A 23754-nucleotide genomic window follows, 5' to 3' on the forward strand; every position below is an offset into this window, starting at 1 on the left:
CCTTTGCCCCTCTAATTTAAAACTGTGTCCTCTTGTGGTAGTTTTTCTTCTTTTAAATATGCTCTCCTCCTTTACCGAGTTGATTCCCTTTATGTATTTAAAAGTTTCTATCATATCCCCTCTGTCTCTTCTTTCTTCCAAGCTATACATGTTAAGGTCCTTTAACCTTTCCTGGTAAGTTTTTTCCTGCAATCCATGTACTAGTTTAGTAGCTCTTCTCTGAACTCTCTCTAGAGTATCTATATCCTTCTGGAGATATGGCCTCCAGTACTGCGCACAATACTCCAAGTGAGGTCTCACCAGTGTTCTGTACAGCGGCATAAGCACTTCTCTCTTTCTACTGCTTATACCTCTCCCTATACATCCAAGCATTCTGCTGGCATTTCGTGCTGCTCTATTACATTGTCTTCCCACCTTTAAGTCTTCTGAAATAATTACTCCTAAATCCCTTTCCTCAGATACTGAGGTCAGGACTGTGTCAAATATTCTATATTCTGCCCTTGGGTTTTTACATCCCAGGTGCATTATCTTGCACTTATCCACATTAAATTTCAGTTGCCAGAGTTCTGACCATTCTTCTAGTTTTCCTAAATCCTTTTCCATTTGGCGTTTCCCTCCAGGAACATCAACCCTGTTACATATCTTTGTGTCATCAGCAAAAAGACAAACCTTACCATCGAGGCATTTTGCAATATCACTTATGAAGATATTAAACAAAATTGGTCCCAGTACAGATACCTGAGGTACCCCACTGGTAACATGACCTTGTTCTGAATGTTCTCCATTGACTACAACCCTCTGTTGTCTGTCACTCAGCCACTGCCTAATCCACTCAACAATATGGGAGTCCATGCTCAATGACTGCAGTTTATTGATAGAGAGTCCATGCTCAATGACTTAGTTTATTGAGCCAGAATTATTGTTGGTTGGTAGGGGATCAAATACATATTTTACTCACTGAACTGCAACTCAATTTATAACATTTGTACTTTTTTCTGGATTTTTGGTTGATATTCTGTGTCTATCATTTAAATAAACCTATGATAAAAACCATAGACCCTTCATTTCTTTGTAAGTGGGCAAATTTACAAAATCTGCAGGGGATTAAATAAATTATTTTCCCCACTGTATCTCTTCTGGTAACTGATAGAAGGCTTTACATCACAGGTTCACAACCAAGCACACACCGAAGATGTCTCATCATATCCAACTTTATTAAAGCCAGAAAAAATCACACTGCATCTTTACCTAGGACCACTCTTCAAGAGTCTTCACTAATGCTTCATCCAATACGGGCTTGATCACAGAGAAGTGATCATGTCATTCACAAACATGTGCTACAGGTAGCAAGTCCAGGGGGACATTTTCTTCCTAAAGTAATTCATATCAGTATATTATTCTAGTGATAAATCATATGAATTCTATTTATTCGATATAAAATTGAATCTAAGGAAGTATTTTAGTTCATTTGTAAAAAAAAAGAAAAAAAAAAGTCATAAGCGGGTATTGGCAATAAATATCGATTTGCCAGGGGAAACTTGAGATATGATAAGCCACACTAGGAAATATTTGGCAAATACTAGCTTATATAAAAGGTTACATACTTTAATTAATTAAAACGTGTAAAACACTGCTTTACATGCAAGGGGGAAAGATAAAAAATCTAACAGTGAGAATTGAGAAAAGGCTGAAAACTGTGTGTTAAAGCTGAGGTCCAGGGAATAGTAGGTAGGAATTGTTAGTAAATCTGATACACCCATGGAGTGTAAGTTGTGTGTTATCTTCAGAATGTATTATTTTCTAAAATGGTCTACAGTGCCTTGAAAAAGTATTCATATCATAACCCTTGAAATTTTCCACATTTTGTCATGTTACAACCAAAAACCTAAATGTATTTTATTGGGATTTTTTGTGATAGACCAACACAAAGTGGTACATTATTGTGAAGTGGAAGGGACATGATAAATGGTTTTCAACATTTTTTATAAATACATATGTAAAAAGTGTGGCGTGCATTTGTAATTGGCCCCCCAGTCAATACTTTGTAGAACCACCTTTTGCTGCAAATGCAGCGGCAAGTCTTTTTTGGTATGTCTCTACCAGCTTTCCACATCTAGAGAGTGACATTTTTGTCCATCATTCATTGCATAAAAAGCTCAAGCTCTGTCAAATTGGATAGAGAGCGTCTGTGAACAGCAATTTTCAAGTCTTGCCACAGATTCTGAATGGGATTTAGGACTGGACTTGACTGAGCCATTCTAACACATGAATATGCTTTGATCTCAATGATTCCATTGTAGCTCTGCCTGTATGCTTAGGGTCGTTGTCGTGCTGGATGGTGAACCTCCGCCCCAGTCTCAAGTCTTTTGCAGACTTTAAACAGGTTTTCTTCTGCAATTGCCCTGTATTGACTTCATCCACCCCACACTTTTCAGATATTTATTTGTAAAAAAAAATGTGAAAACAATTTATCATTTTCCTTCCACTTCACAATTATGTACCACTTTGTGTTGGTCTTTCACATAAAATCCCAATAATTTATGTTTTTATCCCATTTATGTTTTTGGTTGCGACATGACAAAATGTGGAAAATTTCAAAGAGTATAAATACTTTTTTAAGGTACTGTATTTAGCCCAGTTTAACCCTCCCAGCATTCTTTTCCCATGCTAACTGACCAGTCTTGAGGACTGCCCCCAGGATAATGTGTCCTACCAGTATGGGCAAGACATGGAGTGGACCATCTCCCAAACATGCTGGTGACAGCAGAGCTTTAGTAATAGAGTACAAGGGGCATTTTCTGATTCCCTCACACTACCACTTTCACTACTCTAATTGCCGCTAACAGGCATTGGCTAAAAGATAAAATGCCACATTGATTTGTTGGAGATTTCTTTTCCAAGCTTGGTGCTATTTCTTTCAGTTCCTTTAGTTAAACCCGACAGGGGCTACAAAGGAACAGAGTCAATTTTTAGGGGCAAAATTCTGGTAAGGATGATACTTTTTTTCATCACTTTGAAATTAAAAAATGTAATGTATGGGTGTAGGACTATAAAAGACAGTTTGAGGGAACCTACAGTTCAGCCTAATGATGAACATCTCTTGTGGTCCTGATGTAATGTTGGAAAAATCCAGATTAGAGTAGTCACTGCTCTGTAATTGTAATCGAATATCTTTAATGTTAAATTGGATTTGTAAACAGGTTTAGTAATCCATACAGGTGAACTGCCAGAGATGTAAAATTCATTTTTCCAATTAATGCAATGACTACATATTGCATATTTTACAACTTAGTCTTATAAAATACAACATATCCAAAGGTAAAGGAAAGGGATTCCAAAGAGCACATATGTGAGAGATTTTAGTACAATTTGTGCTGGATTAAGGTTTTGTACTACTGAGACTTGTTTGCCGTCAAATATCTGTGATTTCAGTACCTAATAAGTACACCTTTGAGGAAATAATTTGGCGTTAGTGGTTAGATTAGGGTTGTGATTTACATGTTTTTAGCGGTTGATTTTTAGGATTGGGTTAAGTTGTAGGCTTCCGTTAATGGTTAGGGTTACATTTAAAGTGATTGTAAAAGGCAAAACTTTATATTTCGTTTTGCTTACAGTGGAAGGCTTAAACTATTTGCAAAGTTTTTATTGATGTGTCCCCACTGGAGAAATAAACCCCTGTCCTGGTGACTACTGTCATTGAACAGAAAGGGAGAGGAAATCCAAAGTTTAAGAGTTGTCATGAGAGAAAGAGGTGAAGGGAATTTATCACAAGGACAAATATTCTGATGACAATTGTGTAAGAAATGTCCCCTCCCTTTGGGAAAACTTCCTCTTACTCCTGCTGTGTCTTTAACACAGGAAGTAAAGGAAAATCTCACTAGCAGGTAACAGACAGAAAAAAATTATGTCTTTTAATCCTTCTCTACTTTGTCCAGAACTTTATGCTTTAGTGGGATATATTGCAAATACATAAACTGATAATATAACACAGCTTGCGCAGGTAAAAGTTATCTCATGCCTTGGCACTTATCAGCTTTGCTTTGTATCTTTGTATAATAGCATGAGATAAACAATTTATTATTCAAACTAACATTTTAACATGCTCTTATGTATTGCAGATAAGTTCTGGGCTTCTAACCTGCTTCCTCATCTGACAGCATTAAACCAATGTCTACCTTTCAGGTACACGTATAGATTTGGTCATATTAATGAACAATGTTAAGGATGGGCAATGTTGAAAGGCTACCTTAATGCTTTACACATAACTAATGCAGAAATGGTGAGAGTAGATGTTTTTATTACCAAATAAACAAAGAGGACTTTTGAAGATATTCTTTTTTAAGTATTATAGGTAATACCTTTGTCAGATCTTTGAAAAATCAATCCAAAGCTTAATCAATGTACATCATAGCTATCCTTGTAGCTTAGGATCATAGTATCCTCATTGCTTTCTTTGTTAAAAAAATGTAGTTAGTTTATTTGTGGTTATACAAGTGAGGATATATTGTATACTATGATAGGAAACTAAGCAAGTAGTCACTGAAGATGGCTACAGGGAGGTTTATTAACAGCCATCAGTGCTGAGGAACCTTCATATTGCTGATTACTTTGGAATCTCCTGCATAGTATCTTGGGCTCACTTGATTGAGTAGAAGTACACACATTGTAAAGTACTCCTTTACTCCTTATCAGTTAAATACATTGGAAAACTGTGTGCGCAATGTGTGTTTCCAAATGTTAGAAAAACTCATTTTTGGAACCTTCCATGGTCTAATTTGATAGATTGCTGCATCAGGGTGTCACAGCAGGAGCAGAATTAGAATGTTTATGGCCACCCTGGCAAACCCACCTTGAAACAACCTACACCCTGCTGTCAAGGGTCCACCTTGAAACAACCTACACTCTGCTGTCAAGGTTCCACCTTGAAACAACCTACACCTCGCTGTCAAGGTTCCACCTTGAAACAGCCTACACCCCGCTGTCACCCATACCCCCTCGCCTTCACATCTACCCTTAAATGTGGCCCCTGCATTGGAAGCATCAGCTGCCTATGGTTGGATGATCAGGGTGCGGATCAATGGATAGAGGACCCGGCAGGAGGCATCCTTCTCACTCCCCCTCAACTCCCTAGCGAGGCTCCACCAAGCTATCCAGGGCCACCAAAATTGAAAGGATACCATACAGCTCATCCTATCAAGGAGAGGATCTAGCATGCCATTCAATTTACCAACTATAAGTACAGATTCGATGATCCTACCTACATACAAGCGCCTTTGACCCCTAACAAGGGTCCATTCCCTCTGGTGAGTAGGGTTCCTGAAGGGGTTCAAGTCACCTGGCACGAGTGATCAACTTTCAGAACTTTTATGTTTTGCACTGGAGCACTTCATTGCACTTTGTTTATATGCTAATTTTAGTTATATTGCACCTTAGTGCACTGGAAATTTTATTTGTGGACTTTATTAATTCATTGGACACTATTTAATCATTAGTTATTATATTTGTGATCACATATTGTATTTTATACATGAAATATTTTGCACCTTTTTATTTTATCACATGTTTGAATAGTCATATTTTTCTGCAAGTGCTGTGTTATCTTGTTTTATTATTATTTTTCCGAGTTTTTACTTGGTGAGCAGCAGCTGCAACATCTGTTCATTTGTTCTATACACTCCTTTTATATCTATTTATATTTTAACACTATATTTGATTTTAGCGCAGGTTTAAATTCACTATAATACAGGCTTTACATTGAGTCACACATTGCATTGCCATTGCAGATCAAGGTACCTGTAGGAAACCAAGATTTTGAATGCACATAGAATTCTTAGTCTCAATAGAACTCGAAACGTCAATGCTATAAACAGTGCTACCCACGGAGTTACCTTACAGATTTAAAGATGGAAGACCTTGAAAGCTGGTTAAGACAGGCATTTATGTGGATGGGTCCCACCTGAGCTTATTAGTTATATCTATCTCTTAAGGACACACTTCTACCTTGAGTCTACCTATCTATAAAGCTCATACATAAAAATTAACCTTTCTTTGGCAAACCTTAGAGGACTGGACATAATGAGACACATATTTCTTAAATTTCTATGATAACCATAGAAATATTGCTAGGAGTTCCACACTCACTCTGTATTGTCTCTGACCTAGCTTTCCTAATGCATAAAAAAGAAAGAACTTCAGACATAACTTTGGCCTTAAAAAAAAAAAAAACGTACATACTTAAACCCAGTCTGGTTTACCTCCCAAAATAACAAGACTTGTATACCCTGAAAAGACTTGTAGCCCAGGAAAAGAGATGCCATTGGCTGGAACAGTGGATGCAACTGTTGCTTCACTGGAAGGTGGAGGTATCTTTCAGAATTTAGTTCCACTTTAACTGCAGTATTTCTCATATACAGTAGATAAATGTGTACATATGATTGGAAAGCTTCCTTCTTTAGCCGATGGTCATGACATACATGCAGTATACGCTGGGATAAAATATCAAGCAAGAATGTGCACTGCAATGCATCAGACATGCGTAATGGAGACTTCAAATTTCTCCAGCATTTATACAGAATTACAATTTTGTTCATTTTTTTGTATATACGGTTTAAAATATACATGTGATAAGACAAATAAGGTTGCTATCCTTGTGACACTGCTAGTTGCCTGGTTGCCATGCTAATCCTCTGCCTTTAAAACAGTGAAAAAAATAATATATATAACAATTAAGAATATAGATTCATACAAAGATCTTCTCTTTGTTATGTATTGGAGTTTTTGGTAGATGCCACTAGGTTGAATTACACACCATCTTGTTGCACCTGTTCAGTACTCAGCGCAAGAGTTCCAATCTTTCAATGTGCTCTAAACACTACAAGGAAATCATGAAAAAGAAGTCACCCCACTAAATCTTGAGAAAGAAAACTTATGGTGGGTGGGTTGCACCCAGGAATGCAGGGGAAGCTCTAGTTTGGAGTAAACAGCAATATAAGCAGTGGGTGACCAGTCCACTGCTGTCCACCCATAACCTGAAATGTCAGTTTGGTGGATAACTCACTTAAACATACTATGCTTTGTTTCAGTGTACAAGATTTTACCACTTGTTTGGAAAAGAAAATGCCTCGTCCAAGCAACTCAATGGAGTCCATGTTCCAAAACATGTGGCATGGGGATCTCTATCAGAGTTACCAATGAAAACAGCAAATGTGAAATGACAAAAGAAAAAAGACTATGCTACCTACGACCATGTAATACTACTCTGCTCAGTGCTATAAAGGTAAGCATGTATAAATTTACTTTTTAGGTCGTCAGTGTAAATTTTAATTATTTAATAATTATTTTAAATTAAAACCACTGGTATACATTTGTGGAGATTTGCTAGTTATACCACAATAGATATTCCAGAACTCAAATCGTGGCCATGTAATTAACTTGTTTTGCGATGCACTACTTGGCTGCTAAGTTCACTTCTCACCAGGACCCAGTCTGTATGGAATTTGTACATTCACCCTTTACTTGAATTGGTTTCTTATAATTTTTCAGATCTCTTCTGAAAAACATAAATACATGTTTTCAATTTACTTGTAATCTGATTAAATTGGCCCTAGAGTATGTACACATGCTTCTATGATTGTGGTAGGGATATCGGAATGCAAGTGCCTCTGTGGCAGGAATTGAGGTAAATGGTTCTATAAACTCTCTAAAGCTCCGTTTGTTGGTGCTAAATAAATAAAAAGTGTTACATTTTACATGAAAATATATAATATGAGGAAACATGGTATGTGTTTTAGGGAGAAAGATCTGTCATGTCCAATATATTACTGAAAAAGCGAAGATTGTGTGCAAAAACTGCACCAAAACCCCTGGACTATGAAGACAGACCAAAATCGTAAAAAAGACTTGTTTTATTAAATTGTATAAATATATAGAAAAACATACAAATATTACATCCATAAGAAGAAAAAAAAAAAGATACAAAAAAAAAAACGAATACCCATTATACTGGATGTAAAGGAGCGTAAAGGCACGTAAGTGTAGACAAGAGTACCATTCTTCTTCACTGCCGGTATTGCAATATATGCATAAATACACCAGTAAACATGTGTATAAGTGTGTAAACACAAGTATGCATGTACTGTAAATGAAATTACTGAAATGGAAAATTGCCTATTTTTGTTTTACTGCTCTGTGCTCATCACTCTATAAGGCTCCATTCATATCTAGGCGTTCCGGAACGTGGGCGGAATCGCTGCAAATCTGCCTGCAATCCCGAATCACCACAAATCATGGGACGCACTTGCGATCCCCGTCAATTCCATTGGCACTCTTAACGTAGCGTACTTTTGCTGCGATTGTCGCCCAACAAATTGCGGTAAAATCACGCAAAAAAGATTTGCGAGACACCGGTCGCTCAAAAGAAGTTCCAGAACTTCTTTTAGACGCCTAGATGTGAATGGTGCCTTACTGATCTTTACAAAGATGTGTGTATGGTTCCATAGACAATAATGCATCTATATCCAGATCAGTAAAAAAACATGGCATTTTTTTTCTCTTGTGTTCAAGAGGCCTTACGAAGCACTGTACAATGATAAATAACTCAAGACACAAGCAAATACATAATACAGGAGGAGAAATTGCCCCAATAATTAAATGTGAACACAATAGGCGGGGCAGTTGGTTACATAGTAATTAATAGTTAAGAGAGAAAGATGCACATTTTTTATAATAATAATATTATTTAAAGATTTTAAAGATGGATTATATAGGACAGGGTACAGAATTAGAAAAAAAATAGAACCTACTTTAATTAAATCTTGTTGCGATTTATGGAATGTTGAGTGAAAAGGACATTAGTAGTACAGTGGAGGAGCAGAGGTAGGTGCTTTGGGAAGCATATGTGAAAGAGACCGGAAATATGAGTTGGGGAGGAATTGTGGAGAAGGCAAATGATAATAAACAGTTGCAGAACAGGGGGGGGAGGTTTGATGATAATAAACAGTTCTTTTGTAAGGGATAGAAAAGTCAAACGCAGAACTAATGATAGATAACAGAGTTTAGAGTATTGTAGGTAACCAGAGGAGGCAAGAGATTACGAGAGTGTGGACAAGAACTTTGTTGGTCTCTTGAGAAAGGTGCAGTACTTGCAGATGTTAGAAGTGTCACTGAAAAATGAATCAAGGGCAACACCAAGGCAGCACTGAAGAAGACCTTGAAAGAACAGTACAGTTGGTTAACAAGTAATCATAAAGAAGGAAGTGTCCCAAATGGCAAGTAATCAAAACTGTAGAATGTAGATGACAGTTGCAGAAATAAAATAATGGCTATGTTTTGTGCATATTACTTTACAGATCCCAAAAGGAAAAACGTGTCAACCTACATTTCAAGAATCTCAACCTGTTAAATTGACATTATCAGAGTGTTCAACAGGACGGAGCTATAGACCCATTTATTGTGGTGTGTGTACAGATCGGAGATGCTGTATCCCCAACAAGTCTAAAATGATAACAGTCCAATTCCACTGTCAAAATGAAGGATCCTTCAGATGGAAAATGATGTGGATCACATCTTGTGTTTGTCAGAAGACTTGTATTAACCCAGGAGATATATTTGCTCATCTTAAAATTTTGTGAGTGGTACTTTATCACTTTGGTTACCAAATGTTAATACTACAGCCACACTTTACACTGAAGCCATAATCTAGAAATTACCAGGATATATAAAATAAACTAAACCACAGGAGAATATACTGTGTATATGTGTATATATATATATATACATACATACATACACACACACACACACAGTATCCTACAAAAGTGAATAAACCCCTTACATTATTGTAATGTTTTCATGTGATAACACTGAAGAAATTATACTTTGCTACAATGTAAAGTAGTGAGTGTACAGCTTGTATAACAGTGTAAATGTGCTGTCCCCTCAAAATAACTCAACACACAGCCAATACACCCCTAAGTAAAAATGTCCAAATTGGGCCCAAAGTGTCAATATTTTGTGTGGCCACCATTATTTTCCAGCACTGCCTTAACCTTCTTGGGCATGGAGTTCACCCAGAGCCTAACAGGTTGCCACTGGAGTCCTCTTCCACTCCTCCATGACGAAGCTTTTGGATGTTAGAGACCATGCCATCCTCCATCTTCCATTTGAGGATGTCCCACAGATGCTCAATAGGAGTTAGGTCTAGAGACATGCTTGGCCAGTCCATCACCTTTACCCTGAGCTTCTTTAGCAAGGCAGTGGTCTTCTTGGAGGTGTGTTTGAAGTCGTTATGTTGGAATACTGCCCTGAGGCCCAGTCTCTGAAAGGGAGGGAATCATGCTCTGCTTCAGTATGTCACAGTACATGTTGGAATTTATGGTTCCCTCAATGAACTGTAGCTTCCCAGTACCGGCAGCACTCATGCAGCCCCAGACCATGACACCCCTACCATCATGCTTGACTGTAGGCAAGACACTCTTGCCTTTGTACTCCTCACCTGGTTGCTGCCACACATGCTTGACACCATCTGAACCAAATAAGTTTATCTTGTTCTCATCAGGCCACAGGACATGTTTCCAGTAATCCATGTCCTTAGTCTGCTTGTCTTCAGCAAAATGTTTGCAGGTTTTCTTTTGCATCATCTCAGAAAGAGGTTTCGTTCTGGGACAACAGCCATGCAGACCAATTTGATGCAGTGTGCGGCATATGGTCTGAGCACTGACAGGCTGACCCCCCACCCCTTCAACCTCTGCAGCAATGCTGGCAGCACTCATATGTCTATTTCCCAAAGACAACCTCTGGATATGATGCTGAGCACATCCACTCAACTTCTGAAGTCAACCATAGCGAGGACTGTTCTAAGTGGACCCTGTTCTGTTAAACCATTGTATGGTCTTGGGCACCGTGCTGCAGCTCAGTTTCAGGGTCTTTGCAATCTTCTTATAGCCTAGGCCATTTTTATGTAGAGCAACAATTATTTTTTTTAGATCCTCAGAGAGTTCTTAGCCATGAGGTGCCATGTTGAACTTCCAGTGACCAGTATGAGAGAGTGACAGCGATAACACCAAATTTAACATACCTGCTCCCCATTCACACCTGAGACCTTGTAACACTAATGTGTCACATGACCCTGGGGAGGGAAAATGGCTAGTTGGGCCCAATTTGGACATTTTCACTTAAGGGTGTACTCACTTTTGTTGCCAGCAGTTTAGACATTATTGGCTGTGTGTTTAGTTATTTTGAGGGGACAGCAAATTTACACTGTTATACAAGCTGCACACTCACTAATTTACATTGTAGCAAAGTGTCATTTCTTCAGTCTTATCACATGACAAGATATAATAAAATATATATGAAAATGTGAGGGGTGTACTCACTTTTGTGAGATACTGTATGTATATATATATATATATATATATATATATATATATATATATATATATATATATATATATATATATATATATATATATACACACATATATACATACACACACACACACACAGTGAGGGAAAAAAAGTATTTGATCCCCTGCTGATTTTGTATGTTTGCCCACTGACAAAGAAATGATCAGTCCATAATTGTAATGGTAAGTTTATTTTAATAGTGAGAGACAGAATAACAACAAAAATATCCAAAAAAAGCATTTCAAAAAAGTTATAAATGGATTTGCATTTTGATGAGTGCAATAAATATTTGATCCCCTATCAATTAGATTCCAATCTGTCCACCAAGGCCAGGACCAGAAGAGCTGTCTAAGGATGTCAGGAACATTATAATATATTATAATATACACACACACACATATATATATATATATATATATATATACACACACATATACACATGTACTAAACAAGAATTAGAATGTACAATATTCTAATCTATAGGCCTCATGCACACTGGACGATGTTACGGTTGCTGTTTTTGGTTTCAGCCGATTTTTTCCTACAGCCAGTAAACTCCCCAGCATGTTATTCTATGTGTCCATGTACATATAGGCTTTTATTAGCTGTTTTTGACAGGGGCATTTTCTGGCTGGAAAACAACCCAGAACGAGTGGGTTTGAACAGGAGTTTTTCAGCTGTAAAAGCTCTAACTCTGAAAAAACCTTGTTTTTAACGCAGCATTTACATTTAAACTAGTTTATTATTCAATAAGAATATACTATTTATAGTATTTCCACTTACACTTTCTTGCCTCAACAAACCGAATTTGAGTAATACAAGGTTTTATTCACTTAAAACTAAAGGCCCATACACACGTAGCGATTGTCGGCCGTAAATATTCGGCCGCCGAACGATCAGCCGATTGTCGGCTTGTTAGTATGATGCTTCCGACAACCGACTGCGACTTTTCGGCCGAACAGAATCGGGTGTGCAGGCTATAAAATTTTTGTTGGCCGTCACCAGAACGGCCGATTGTTCGCCAGTCAGTACAGAATTCGGCCGACAAACAGCAGATGAGCAAGACTGGGCATGCTCAGAGAAGAAAAAACACATGGAAAGTTAACCATCACATGGCATCACTTCTGCAGTCGGCTGTTGTTGGCCGACAAAATTTGTGTGCAGTCTTTAGCACTTTTCAACCAATAGGACAGCACCGGACAAAAGACGGCCGATCGTTCGGCCAACATTCGGTACGTGTGTACGGGGCTTAATTTTAAAAAATGTCAAAATTATTTTAAATATTGAATTGGCCCACCCTTTGCAGCTATAACAGCTCCAACTCTTCTGGGAAGGCTGTCCACAAGGTTTAGGAGTGTGTCTATGGGAATGTTCGACCATTCTTCCAGAAGCGCATTTGTGAGGTGAGGCACTGATATGGACGAGAAGGCCCGGCTCGCAGTCTCAGCTCTAATTCATCCCAAAGGTGTTCTATCGGGTTGAGGTCAGGACTCTGTGCAGGTCAGTCAAGTTCCTTCACCCCAAACTCACTCATCAATGTCTTTATGGAACTTGCTTTGCGCACTGGTCAAAATCCTTTGGTGGAGGGGGGTTTATGGTGTGAGGTTGGGCTTGGCCACTTCGTTTTAGTGAAGGGAACTCTTAAGGCATCAGCATACCAAGACATTTTGGACAATTTCATGCTCCCAACTTTGTGCGAACAGTTTGGGGTTGGCCTCTTCCTGTTCCAACATGACTGAGCACCAGTGCATAAAGCAAGGTCCATAAAGACATGGATGAGCGAGTTTGGGGTGGAGGAACTTGACTGGCCTGCACAAGATCACGAAGTCATGCTCTTTCATCCTAGCAGTATGAACAACAGCAGCCAAAATTATTAGGAGCAGGATAGCTTCAACACCAGTAGTGCTATTTTCAGCTGTATAGCCTTTAGGGAGTTGGTGTTAGGCCCCGTTCACATAGGGGCGATCCGACTCGGGGGGGGGGGCGACCTCCGAGGTCGCGGTGCGAGCAGCGCGCCGCGACCTCGGAGCGGCCGCCACAGACTTCATAACATTGAAGTCTATGGCGGTCGCCTCCAGGTCGCCCCAAAGAAGCTCCGGACCCTTTTTCTAAGTCGGAGCGACTTGTGTCGCTCCTATTAGAACGGGTCCGCAGCTTCCCTATGGAAGGTGACCTACGGCGACCTGTGAGGAGACCAGGTCGCCTCACAGGTCGCCTTAGTGTGAACGGGGACTTATTCCTAACGCTTGGATACATTGTAAGCTGTACAGTTAATTTGGAATTTAGTTGAGAGCAGTGGGCGCAGACACATTATTTTAAAAGTACTCTTCTATTGAAAGGAAAGCAGCTAAAGCGGTTATCTAGTTGTATCTAATCATGTAAAAAGGCTCCTCATTTTGCCTTTTAATTATTTTTAAACGCTTGCCGACCGCCGCACGACTATTTACGTCGGCAGTCAGCCCCTCACAGGCAAAGCGACGTAGGGCTACGTTGCTAGCCTGTGAGGGTCTAGGGAGCTCCCGCGCGGTCACGGAGCCCCCCGCGCGTGGGCCCGGCGGACCCGATGTCCACCGGGCACTCGCGATCGTCCGTTACACCGGAAGAAAGGCAGGCGGCTGATGTAAACAAAGCCGTCTGTCATTCTTCCCTGTGTAAGAATGGAGATCAGACGGTTCTACTATGTAGGACTGTTGATCTCTGTTCTTACACTAGTAGCCACAGCCAATCACAGTTAGAAACACGCCCCTAGGACACACTTAACCCCTCCCTCTCCAATACAGTTAACTCCTTCACTGCCAGTGTCATTTTTACAGTAACAGTGCATATGTATAGCACTGATTACTGCAGTAATGTCACTGGTAAAATTTTGATTTTACATTTTTTTGGGGAATTTCATATAAAAAAAAAAGTGAAAAATATTGTTATTTTTGCAAAATTGACGCTATTTTTTTGTTTATAGCGCATGATCAAAAAATCGCACAGGTGATCAATTACCACCAAAAGAAAGCTCTGTTTGTGGGAAAAAAAGGACGTCAAATTCGTTTAGGTACAGCGTCGCACGACCGCGCAATTGTCCGTTAAAGTCACGCAGTGCGAATTGCAAAATAGGCCCTGGTCAGGAAGGGGGTAAAATCTTCAGAGGCTTAAGTGGTTAAATATGTATAAAAATAACTAACATTAATTATCAGCTATGTAAATCTGGATTTCAGATATGGCACCCATTGTTGATAAATACTGGCATAATACATTCATCATTTAGATATGAATACAATACGTACTAGGTTCTAGAGCATGGTGGATTACAGAATGATGTCATATTAATGGGACATCAGTGGGTAAAGTCAATGCATGTGGAAATGAAAGAGTGAACCACTGGGAAACATGCAGAGCTAATTCTGGCAAATTGCTTGGCTAACTCAATTAGGAGTAAAGTGCTAATATTGGCCAAGTTTTGAATTTCCTTATGTGTGACATACATAGTCTTGTGTGCAATATACAAGTCATATATATTTAATATTTTATGACAAAATTGAATATTGTTAGGTTTATGGTTAAAGTTCAAGTGGAATTCCAGTCAAACTACAGTACTTTTAAAAATGCTTCCTCCACCTTCTAACACCTATTCTGACTAATCTGTGTAGAAAAAGACCTGAAAATAGATAAGTATATAGATCTTTTATTACCCAGGTTAGTAAGAATAGGTGTTTTACGAGGGCGGGAGGGATATTTTAAGGAATAGTTAGGGTTTGACAGGAATTCTAGTTTTTAGTGGTTTCTATCTTAACTAAGCTAGAACCGTTGATGAAATATGGGAGCTACCAACGCTAGCCTACTTCTGAAAATGCTAGCTACTTGGTTCTGACTGGCTCAAAGTCATGGACCAAGAGCAAGCATGCTGCAAATAAACAAGAAACGTCAGAATTTGTTATTTTTTACTTGATACAGGTCAGTAAATCAAAAGCATTGAAGTCAGTATCAGAATGACACCCAGACCTAGCATTCTCAGGAGAGGTCAGCTCCCATATTTTTTCATGACAGTTCTTCCTAAAATACAAGTTGATTATACATTTTATTTGTACATATTTATTGCGTTAGTATATATTTTGTGAATTTATGTTACTTATTAGGTTTCTAAAGGTTACCATGGATTTTAAAAAAAATAAAGACTCAATTGTTATAAAGCCACAAAAACCGTGCATACATAATTTATTTTAGACAGCAAATAACTCTCTTTATGGCCTCAAAATAATTTTCCGAACAGGTCTATTTGCATTAATATGAATATAGAAAAGAGCAGACGTCTTCGATCAGTATATTCCAAAATGTGAATTTAATAATAAAAATAAAGCTATTACATAATGTTTATACAATGCAATCTTATTTGTCACAAATTAAAGTATTTTTTTTTACACCGAGGTAAAACAATGTTTCACAAGTACATATTCCAATTGCATTCAGAAAATTTCCTTTTTTGGTTATTAAATATCAAAAAGAGAATCCAAAACCAAAAAATGAACATTACCTTTCACAGTAGTGTGTTAAACAAAAGAATTGTAATATTAAGGCATGATGTATTGTAAACTGTACCACCCAGCCTTAACTGCTGGGTCTGATTGTGGGCACCAAGACAGATGTCTCTATATTTATCAAGCTTTGTGATGCTTTCTGTTGACCCCAAACCCTGCATACAGCATTCAAGGAGTGGTAAACCATTATAATAATATTCCTACTCTAAGCACGTAAGGAGTGATGCTTGGCCCTGCATCTGACATCCGTGTACCTAGAAGGGTTCATTGACTCTTCTACACTGAAAAAGTCCAGTATTCTATTTAGGCACCCACTGAAACATTCTAAATACTGCTTCCTTGGACAGGTGGCTGTGAATACCCTGGAAAAGAGAAATGGACAGAGGGCGCACCAGCCTATCACATTATCTTTAAAACAATTTATTGTAATAGACATGTATACACATTATACTCACCAAACGATTATGAAACACGGGCAATAAGCAATGAGGGACCACCAGGGGTCTCCACTGGGCATCCTCAGCTGCCGCAGGCCGTGGAAGGATGTAGACCTCCAAAAAACCGCTTACGCGTTTCGGGGGGTTCCCCCTTCATCAGAGCTAGTTGGGGGAATGAGTGGTTTTTTGGAGGTCTACATCCTTCCACGGTCTGCGGCAGCTGAGGATGCCCAGTGGAGACCCCTGGTGGTCCCTCACTGCTTATTGCCCGTGTTTCATAATCGTTTTGTGAGTATAATGTGTAAACATGTCTATTACAATAAATTATTTTAAAGATAATGCTCTAGGCTGGTGCGCCCTCTGTCCATTTCTCTTTTCCAGTATCTTATTTGGGTTACCACGACCCGTTGAGAGTGGCAGCACAGCCTAAATTTACTACAATTTGACCTGAATCGCATTTTCCGGATACCAGCCGCAAGGCCACCCCTTAAGCGCAGGAGCCATTTGCTCTTTGTACACGGCTGTGAATACCCTACCTACCCTTTATGGAAAAAATAAATAAATAAAACAAACCAGTATCAAAACCCAACATATCTAAAGCAAGAATAAAGAAAGAAGGCACACAGTTAGTACCTGTCTGCATATCTGAATCAAAAAAAAAAAAAAAGCATGTGTCAAACACAGAGACTTTAAAGAATTAGGACTCCTGCACAATACCATATATAACAAATGTTGAAAATATATATAACATATAGGACTCTTGCACAAGAGCCTGTGCAATGTAAATTTGGGCATATTTCTCCCATATGGGAAGCCCAGGTGCTGTGTACAGCTGCCCATAGGCATGAATGGCTGCACTTGCCTACTTTACACTCAGGTATAACCTGGGACTTGCATAAACACATGTACAGTGTATGGGCACATTCCAAGAACAAAAGAAACAGCTCATTATTATAGAGCCAAATTCATTATATTATAGAGCCAGTTCACCAAAAGTGATATCTCACTGTAGCTGAAGTCCAGTGGGCAGAATCTCCTGAAAACTGTATTGCTGAGATTTACCTCACAGTTTCTGGAGGCTCTCCTCTTGCTAAGAGAAGAGTGGTCATGAGTATTCCAATCCACCTTACTGGAATTGGCCAAGTTAATAAAGACAACTACCTCCTCATTTACATCACTTAACTTTCACATACCATGCTTGCATCAGATCATTCTGGGACATATGCATCTTTCTAAGATTTTCCATTGTAGAACTGTGCAATTTAATAAAAAAAAAAAGAAGAGGATAAAAAATGAGTGTCAAACTGCTATTTTAAGTCGAGGAGGGTTTGGCATATGTAACCCTTTGGTGGCATCCAGTTGGTTGTACTCTTCTATTAATGAGGATAATGATGTCAGAGCCTCTGAAAAACAGTTCTGCTCCATGCCATCAATTTGTAGGTAATGGTGAAGATGAGCCTGCAAAAATGAAGAGTTTACCTTCAATTAACCCTATATAAACATGTTCACATGTTTAGAAAATGCAAAACATATATTTATTTAGGCTTATTATATGCTGTCTGCATTTTGTGCAAAAACCTTACATATATTTAAGGATTAATATATATACCTTCTTTTTGTACAGCCTATTAAACCGCTCTCTCAGGTCTATAAATGTTGGCTTCACACATGTGTTATTGGCTAGTGCCAGCAATGAATGGGAATGGCCAACTGGTGGGACAGAACACATCCCAGTTTTCCACCCTTCTTGGTTCCAAGAAACAAACGGTAGTGAGGGTTTCAGCCTGCATAAAAAAAAAAAAAAAAAAAAAAAAAGATTATATATACAGTATATATTTACACGCACGCACCTTTCATACATTTTTATTTTACAAAGGACATCTAAAGTCTTCTATTACAATGGACTTTCCCATCTGAACCATAAAGTGTTGAAATCTACTGACAAAAATTGTATGCTAGCTTTAAACAACTGTCTTTAAGGCCGATTTCACACCTGTGGGCTTTTGTGTGCATTTTGCAGCACATAATAATGCATGCGTCATAAAAATACATTGATTTCAATGAGACTATTCACATGCATGCTCTGTTGTAAAAAATGAGGCATGTCCGACATGATCTGCATTTACCCCTGTTTTCTAGCCCTTTGAAGTCTATGGAAGTGCATGAAAACGCAGGTAAAACACATGAATGTGCATGAAAAACCACATTTAAAATGCACTAAAAGCGCATGTTAAAGAACATTCACAAGACACAAGGAAAAATGCATGACAGCAGAAGCGGAGAGATGTGTATGGGGCCAGGAAAAAAAAAATTAAATGTAAAGGATTTCAACACATCTGTGCTTTATACAAATACCTTAACTTCAGGGTAATGTTAATTTAAAATGGAACACAAAACAAATCCACTTCTAGTAATCAGGACAATTTTCTGTGAAATGGTACCTTTTTTCATAAACATGGGCAATTCAAACTGAGTATATAATGAAAAAATATAAATATAGGCTACCCTCAGTAAAACCTGAAGCAATTTTTGGATCCACAGATATAGAAACGGAGTCTTGACTTTTCCAGTACAAGCAAAGCTTGCCCCTTACTGGCCATATAAAAAGTACCAACAAGCTCTCCTTTTTCAGTCACATGCAGGTTTTGCATAATTCGGACCCCCTCTTGGTTATCTCTATTTTCTGCATATCTCCTCGCTGACCATCAGTCCTGACATTGCTACTTGGGCATACTACATATACACAATAACTTCATGATAACCGTCCTGTGTAATGCATTGTTTTCTTTTGCACTCCTAATTTGCATCAATTTACAATTCATACTGCTCTTTGAAATAGTATTCTGAGGCATGTGACAGCTGTGCCAGGGTGTGCCTTAGTTATAAAGGACAATACTGGCATCAGTCAAAAAACAGACAGGTCAAATTCAAGATTTGGGCACGATTGTGGTCATACCGCATTACACAGCCCTTAGAAAAATACTTGCCCACTTAGGGCAAAATAACAGGTTTGCTTTAATCCCCATCCAGCTTACACGTGTATTTTCTTCACTCATGTGCTGCTGCCAGTCTTCAATGACTTGTAGCTTACACAGGACTTTACTTCCAACTCCCAGTGGCTAAACAGAATGGTTGGGAAGTGAAAAGAAGGCAAGTATGTTTCTGCATTATAGCAAAACTGTTTATTTGCACCTGTTGATCGCGGGTGCAATACTTTCCAGGTTTCTGTTAAAAAGTAATAAAGGCACATTTTTTAACCTGCAAAAAAGTGTTTTTTTAATTTTTTAGTAAAAGGTGAACTTAGCCTTTAAAAACAGAAATTCACTCTTTGGATTAACTACAGCTGTCAGCTTTTTGAGCTTAAAGTGGTTGTAAAGGATCAAGGTTTTTTTTACCTTTATTCCTTCTATGAATGAAGGTAAAAAACATTCTGTGTGCAACAGCACCCCCAGGTCCCTTCCCCCCCCAGAACTTGCCTGAGCCCCATCTCGATCCAGCAATGTGCACGAGAGTCTACGCTCTCCCGGGCCTCTCCTTTATTGCTGAGACAGCAGTGGTAGTCACTGGCTCCTGGTACTGTCATTCACAGCCAGTTAGCCAATGAGAAGAGAGTGGGGGCAGAGCTGAGCCTGCTCAAGTGCCTCCATAGAAAGCTACTTGCTATGGGTTTGGCAGAAAAAAAAATTGACGCACCTAAACGCGTGTAACGCATTTAGGTGCGTTTATCACTTAAGCGTTCATTCATTTCATTTCAATGGCCAAAATAAACTATTATTCTAGCCAATGAAATGAATTTACGCCCAAATGCTTAACGCACCTAAATGCGTTACATGAGTTTACAAGCATCAAGCGTTTTTTCTACTAAAACTCTGCTACCAGGTGGAAAGAAGTTTAGGAGAGTTAGCAACACATCCAGTGTGCATGAGGTCTTAATATTGTGAAAAACTGGATGCATATGTTTCTTGGACTCTTAGAAATGCCGGTTGACTCCTAGAAAAGTCTGATGCAAAATACAATACAAACTCCATGACAAAAATGTGATTAGGACCCTTGTGTGCTATACACCAAAAACACATTGATGTTTTTGGAGGTATTATCTGACACCAACCTTTCAATATTCCTGCGAAGGTCAGAAATGTGAACATTTCCTCTCACCATCAAAGCACAGGCAAGGTAAAGATTATGCTTCGGGTCTGCTCGAATTAACTGATGATCTTTGTTAAAGGCATCAGAGAACATCTGGTCCAACCTGTGCAAAAATAACATGTAATCACAGTAAACTGGGTGTTGTGGTGTATTCAAATACTACAATATGTAAACATTTATTTAACTTTTTTTATTTTATTTGTGCCCTCTAAGGGTTCTCTATTTTACAGCAATTGTTCAGTCCAGCCTTTTCCTGTTTAATGGACTCCTAAGGCATATCAATTTATCAAGTAAAGAGCCCTGTTGTTAGGGGAAACTTGTCATGAGAAAATAACAGAGGCTGTTGTTGCTAACTGTTCCTTCTGAAAAAGCTAGCTGCCCGGGTGTTGTGCTGATGGAGCATTAAGGAGGTAAGAAATTCTGGCACTTTTCCTACACTCCTTTTTAGTAAGTTTGTTCCAGATAAGCGAGGAAAGTATTGATAGCAGACAGTCACTGAACTGGCATTTTTTACGACAGCAACCTCTATAGGTCTCTCATGATAGGGTCACTTTAAAAACCCTAAACCTCTCTGAGGAAGATCCTAAGCTGGGCATACATGATTATTTTTTTTTTTTTTGTTCAACCAGCAGGTTGAACGAAAGAAAATGAATGGATTCACCCAGCCAAACACTTGAGGTGGATGGGTAATCCCTCCTGCGAAGCTAATGTATTCTGACAGCGGGGAAGCTTCCCTGCTGTCAGAATAAGCTCGTCAGGACTGCTGGCTTTAGCCGGCAGCACTGATGAAGTGACATTTTTCCAACAGGCTGGTTGATTGAGAGATTGACTTCTGTACAACCAGCCTGCCCCCATAGATGTATCGAAATGTATCTGGTTCCTGCTGAACCAGCTGAATTTCGATCTATGTCTGGCTTTAACGTGTATGGTAAGGAGGGTACAGCAATATTCCCAACGCACACATTCCTGAATATGGCTGAAGAGTGAGAGTGTGCAGTAGTGAGCACTGGATGGAGACCGGAAAGACTTCAAAGCAAGCATATTTCACCAGCACACCAGGGAACTCCATAAGAGGGTCCAACACTTTATTTTATGATCACATCGTAGCACAAGATAGCAACATCAGGCCACATGCCTGATAAAGGGGTTCTGCATAAACCTTCTGTTATCCTTTCTTTCCCTATTGGCTGGAATTTTTATAGATTATATAAATGTATCAAGAGAGAATATGCAACATTTCACTTTACCCTTGAAAGTCTAATGCCTGGTACACACTATAATTTTTTTTTCATTCAACCCAATGGGCCGAACAAAAAAACCGAAGAGCTCGAGAGGAGCCACTGTACTAACTATGCAATGTTAATACAGCGATCTCCCTGCTGAGCTATTTTGTTCTGACAGAGGGACTGCCTGCCTGCCAGAACACACCAGTCAGCGCTCTCAGCCACTGGCTGCCAGCGCTGATCGGATGCCGGTTTTCCAGTATGCCGGTTTAACAGAAGACGGCCATACACACAAGCCAAATGTTGGACAGTTGGTGACCGTGTGCACCAGACTTAATCTCCAGAATGAACTTTCCCACCTGCCATCTAGAGATTTCTAGAGAGCTGTGGCATGAGAAAGGGAGCTATAAAGACCTTAGAACAACTGCTATACACAGTTAGATGGGATAGCAAGAAGAATTGCATGGGTCAATTTAACAGCACTAGCCTCTGAGTTCTCACCTTCGTGTAGGTATATTTACATCAGCAAGTGTATAGAGAGGAGTTAGGCTGGAGGTTAAATAATGTAAATGAGGAAATGGGACCAAGTTCATGGTGATCTCATTCAAATCCATATTAAGTTGCCCTTCAAATCTTGCAGAGCTAGGAGGAAAACAAAGACATTAAATGTAATTTGCGGCCTTGTGCACTGCTTCTCATTCAGGTATTTTTCAGAAATTGTCATGCAAATATAAAAGCAAATATAAATATGGTTCCTTCATATTAAGGTTCCTTCATCTGGCAGAATAACAGCGCTAAAGTACATCTAATATTTGTGTACCTGGGCTATAGTGATGTCCAAAAGGTGCCTACAGCTAGTGAATTGGCTGCAGCTGGAAACAAGGTGTATTTCCACTTGATGTTATTTATGTGCAAATCCCAGCGCTGTCCCCATGGATCATTCGAATCACATATTAGCAATCCTTATAATCATATGCATTCATTGAGTCCAAACGTGAAAGAAATGAATAAAGTTCTCCTAATAAAATAATCTGAAGACGCACAGTGGGAGGACGAAATGCATTATATGGGAACTTCTGGCGACGTCACGTCCGGGTTTTGGAATGCATGCCATGGTGCTGGTTCTGAACCAGGATTACATGCTTTTTTTCCCCCAAAAATACATGCTTTTTTATCCAGAGTGTATGTGAGTAGAATTTTTTTAAACTTTGTTAAATGTTTTAAACTTTTTAAAAAATGTAATTACTCTATGTAGATCTCTTCATCCTCTTTACATGACAAACATCCTGTCAACCTGCCATCTCAATGAGAGAAGTAGAGGCGCTGGAGAAACAACATAATTTCAGGATTCATCTGTATTGACAGGCGCATTCAAACTCAAATGTTGGTGAGTGAGGGCACACGAGGGGAGTACAGCACTTTATTGCACACAGAAGAATTGGAGAACAGCTTGCACCTTCAAGAAAGCACTTTTGTACTTTCTTTCACGTTTGGACTCCATGAAATAATATACATGTACATGATTATAAGAATTACTAATGCTCCAATTGTATGATCCACAGGGACAGCGCTCAAATTTGCACATAGAGTGCTAAAGTACAACTCAAGCTAAAACATTTTTGCTTGAATAGAAATGTTAGGATCTTTGGCAGCTTTTTATTTTTGTATATTACTACCCTCTGGGGAAATGTTCTTAAAGGAAATAAAATATCGCATGAAAAATACAGGGGTTGCTATTGCTAACTTCCTGCTAAAAATAGCAGTTGCCTAGCTGTTTGTGGCTTCAGTACTTTCTAAGTCATTGACCTTGAACAGGCATGCAGCAAGTAAATACAGCGTGAGGTCAGAACATCTGATTTGCATATAGATCTGGGTTAAGTCTGCTATACATGGATTAAAATTCGGCCAGGTCAGCAAGAACCACCCAAATTTCAATCCATGTATGAGCAGGCTGGTTGTACACAAGTTGCTCTATTGATCATGTTGGAAATTTTTCTTTCTAACAGCTCTGCCGGTACT

The 23754-nt window shown here is 38.9% G+C and overlaps 2 protein-coding genes across 2 annotated transcripts in view; one reads left to right on the forward strand and one right to left on the reverse strand.

Annotated features, from left to right (window-relative positions):
• The window catches only part of CCN6 (cellular communication network factor 6), a gene marked incomplete at its 3' end in the record, with an annotated part of 36105 nt that extends 26476 nt beyond the window's left edge, over nucleotides 1–9629 (forward strand). Inside the window, exons 4-5 of the mRNA XM_082248836.1 lie at nucleotides 7083–7276; nucleotides 9348–9629. Coding sequence (XP_082104962.1) covers nucleotides 7083–7276; nucleotides 9348–9629 — 476 coding nt within the window. The remainder of the gene's footprint in view (nucleotides 1–7082; nucleotides 7277–9347) is intronic.
• An 8017-nt stretch (nucleotides 9630–17646) lies between these two features.
• The window catches only part of TUBE1 (tubulin epsilon 1), a 36643-nt gene continuing 30535 nt past the window's right edge, over nucleotides 17647–23754 (reverse strand). The window contains exons 9-12 of the mRNA XM_082252113.1: nucleotides 22237–22377; nucleotides 20475–20615; nucleotides 17976–18150; nucleotides 17647–17824 (exon numbers count right to left, since the gene is read on the reverse strand). Of these exons, the coding sequence (XP_082108239.1) occupies nucleotides 17666–17824; nucleotides 17976–18150; nucleotides 20475–20615; nucleotides 22237–22377 (616 nt within the window). The 3' untranslated portion in view covers nucleotides 17647–17665. The remainder of the gene's footprint in view (nucleotides 17825–17975; nucleotides 18151–20474; nucleotides 20616–22236; nucleotides 22378–23754) is intronic.

This window comes from Pelophylax lessonae (assembly GCF_965119305.1).
Source record: "Pelophylax lessonae genome assembly, chromosome: 3".
Classification (NCBI taxonomy): Eukaryota; Metazoa; Chordata; class Amphibia; order Anura; family Ranidae; genus Pelophylax; species Pelophylax lessonae.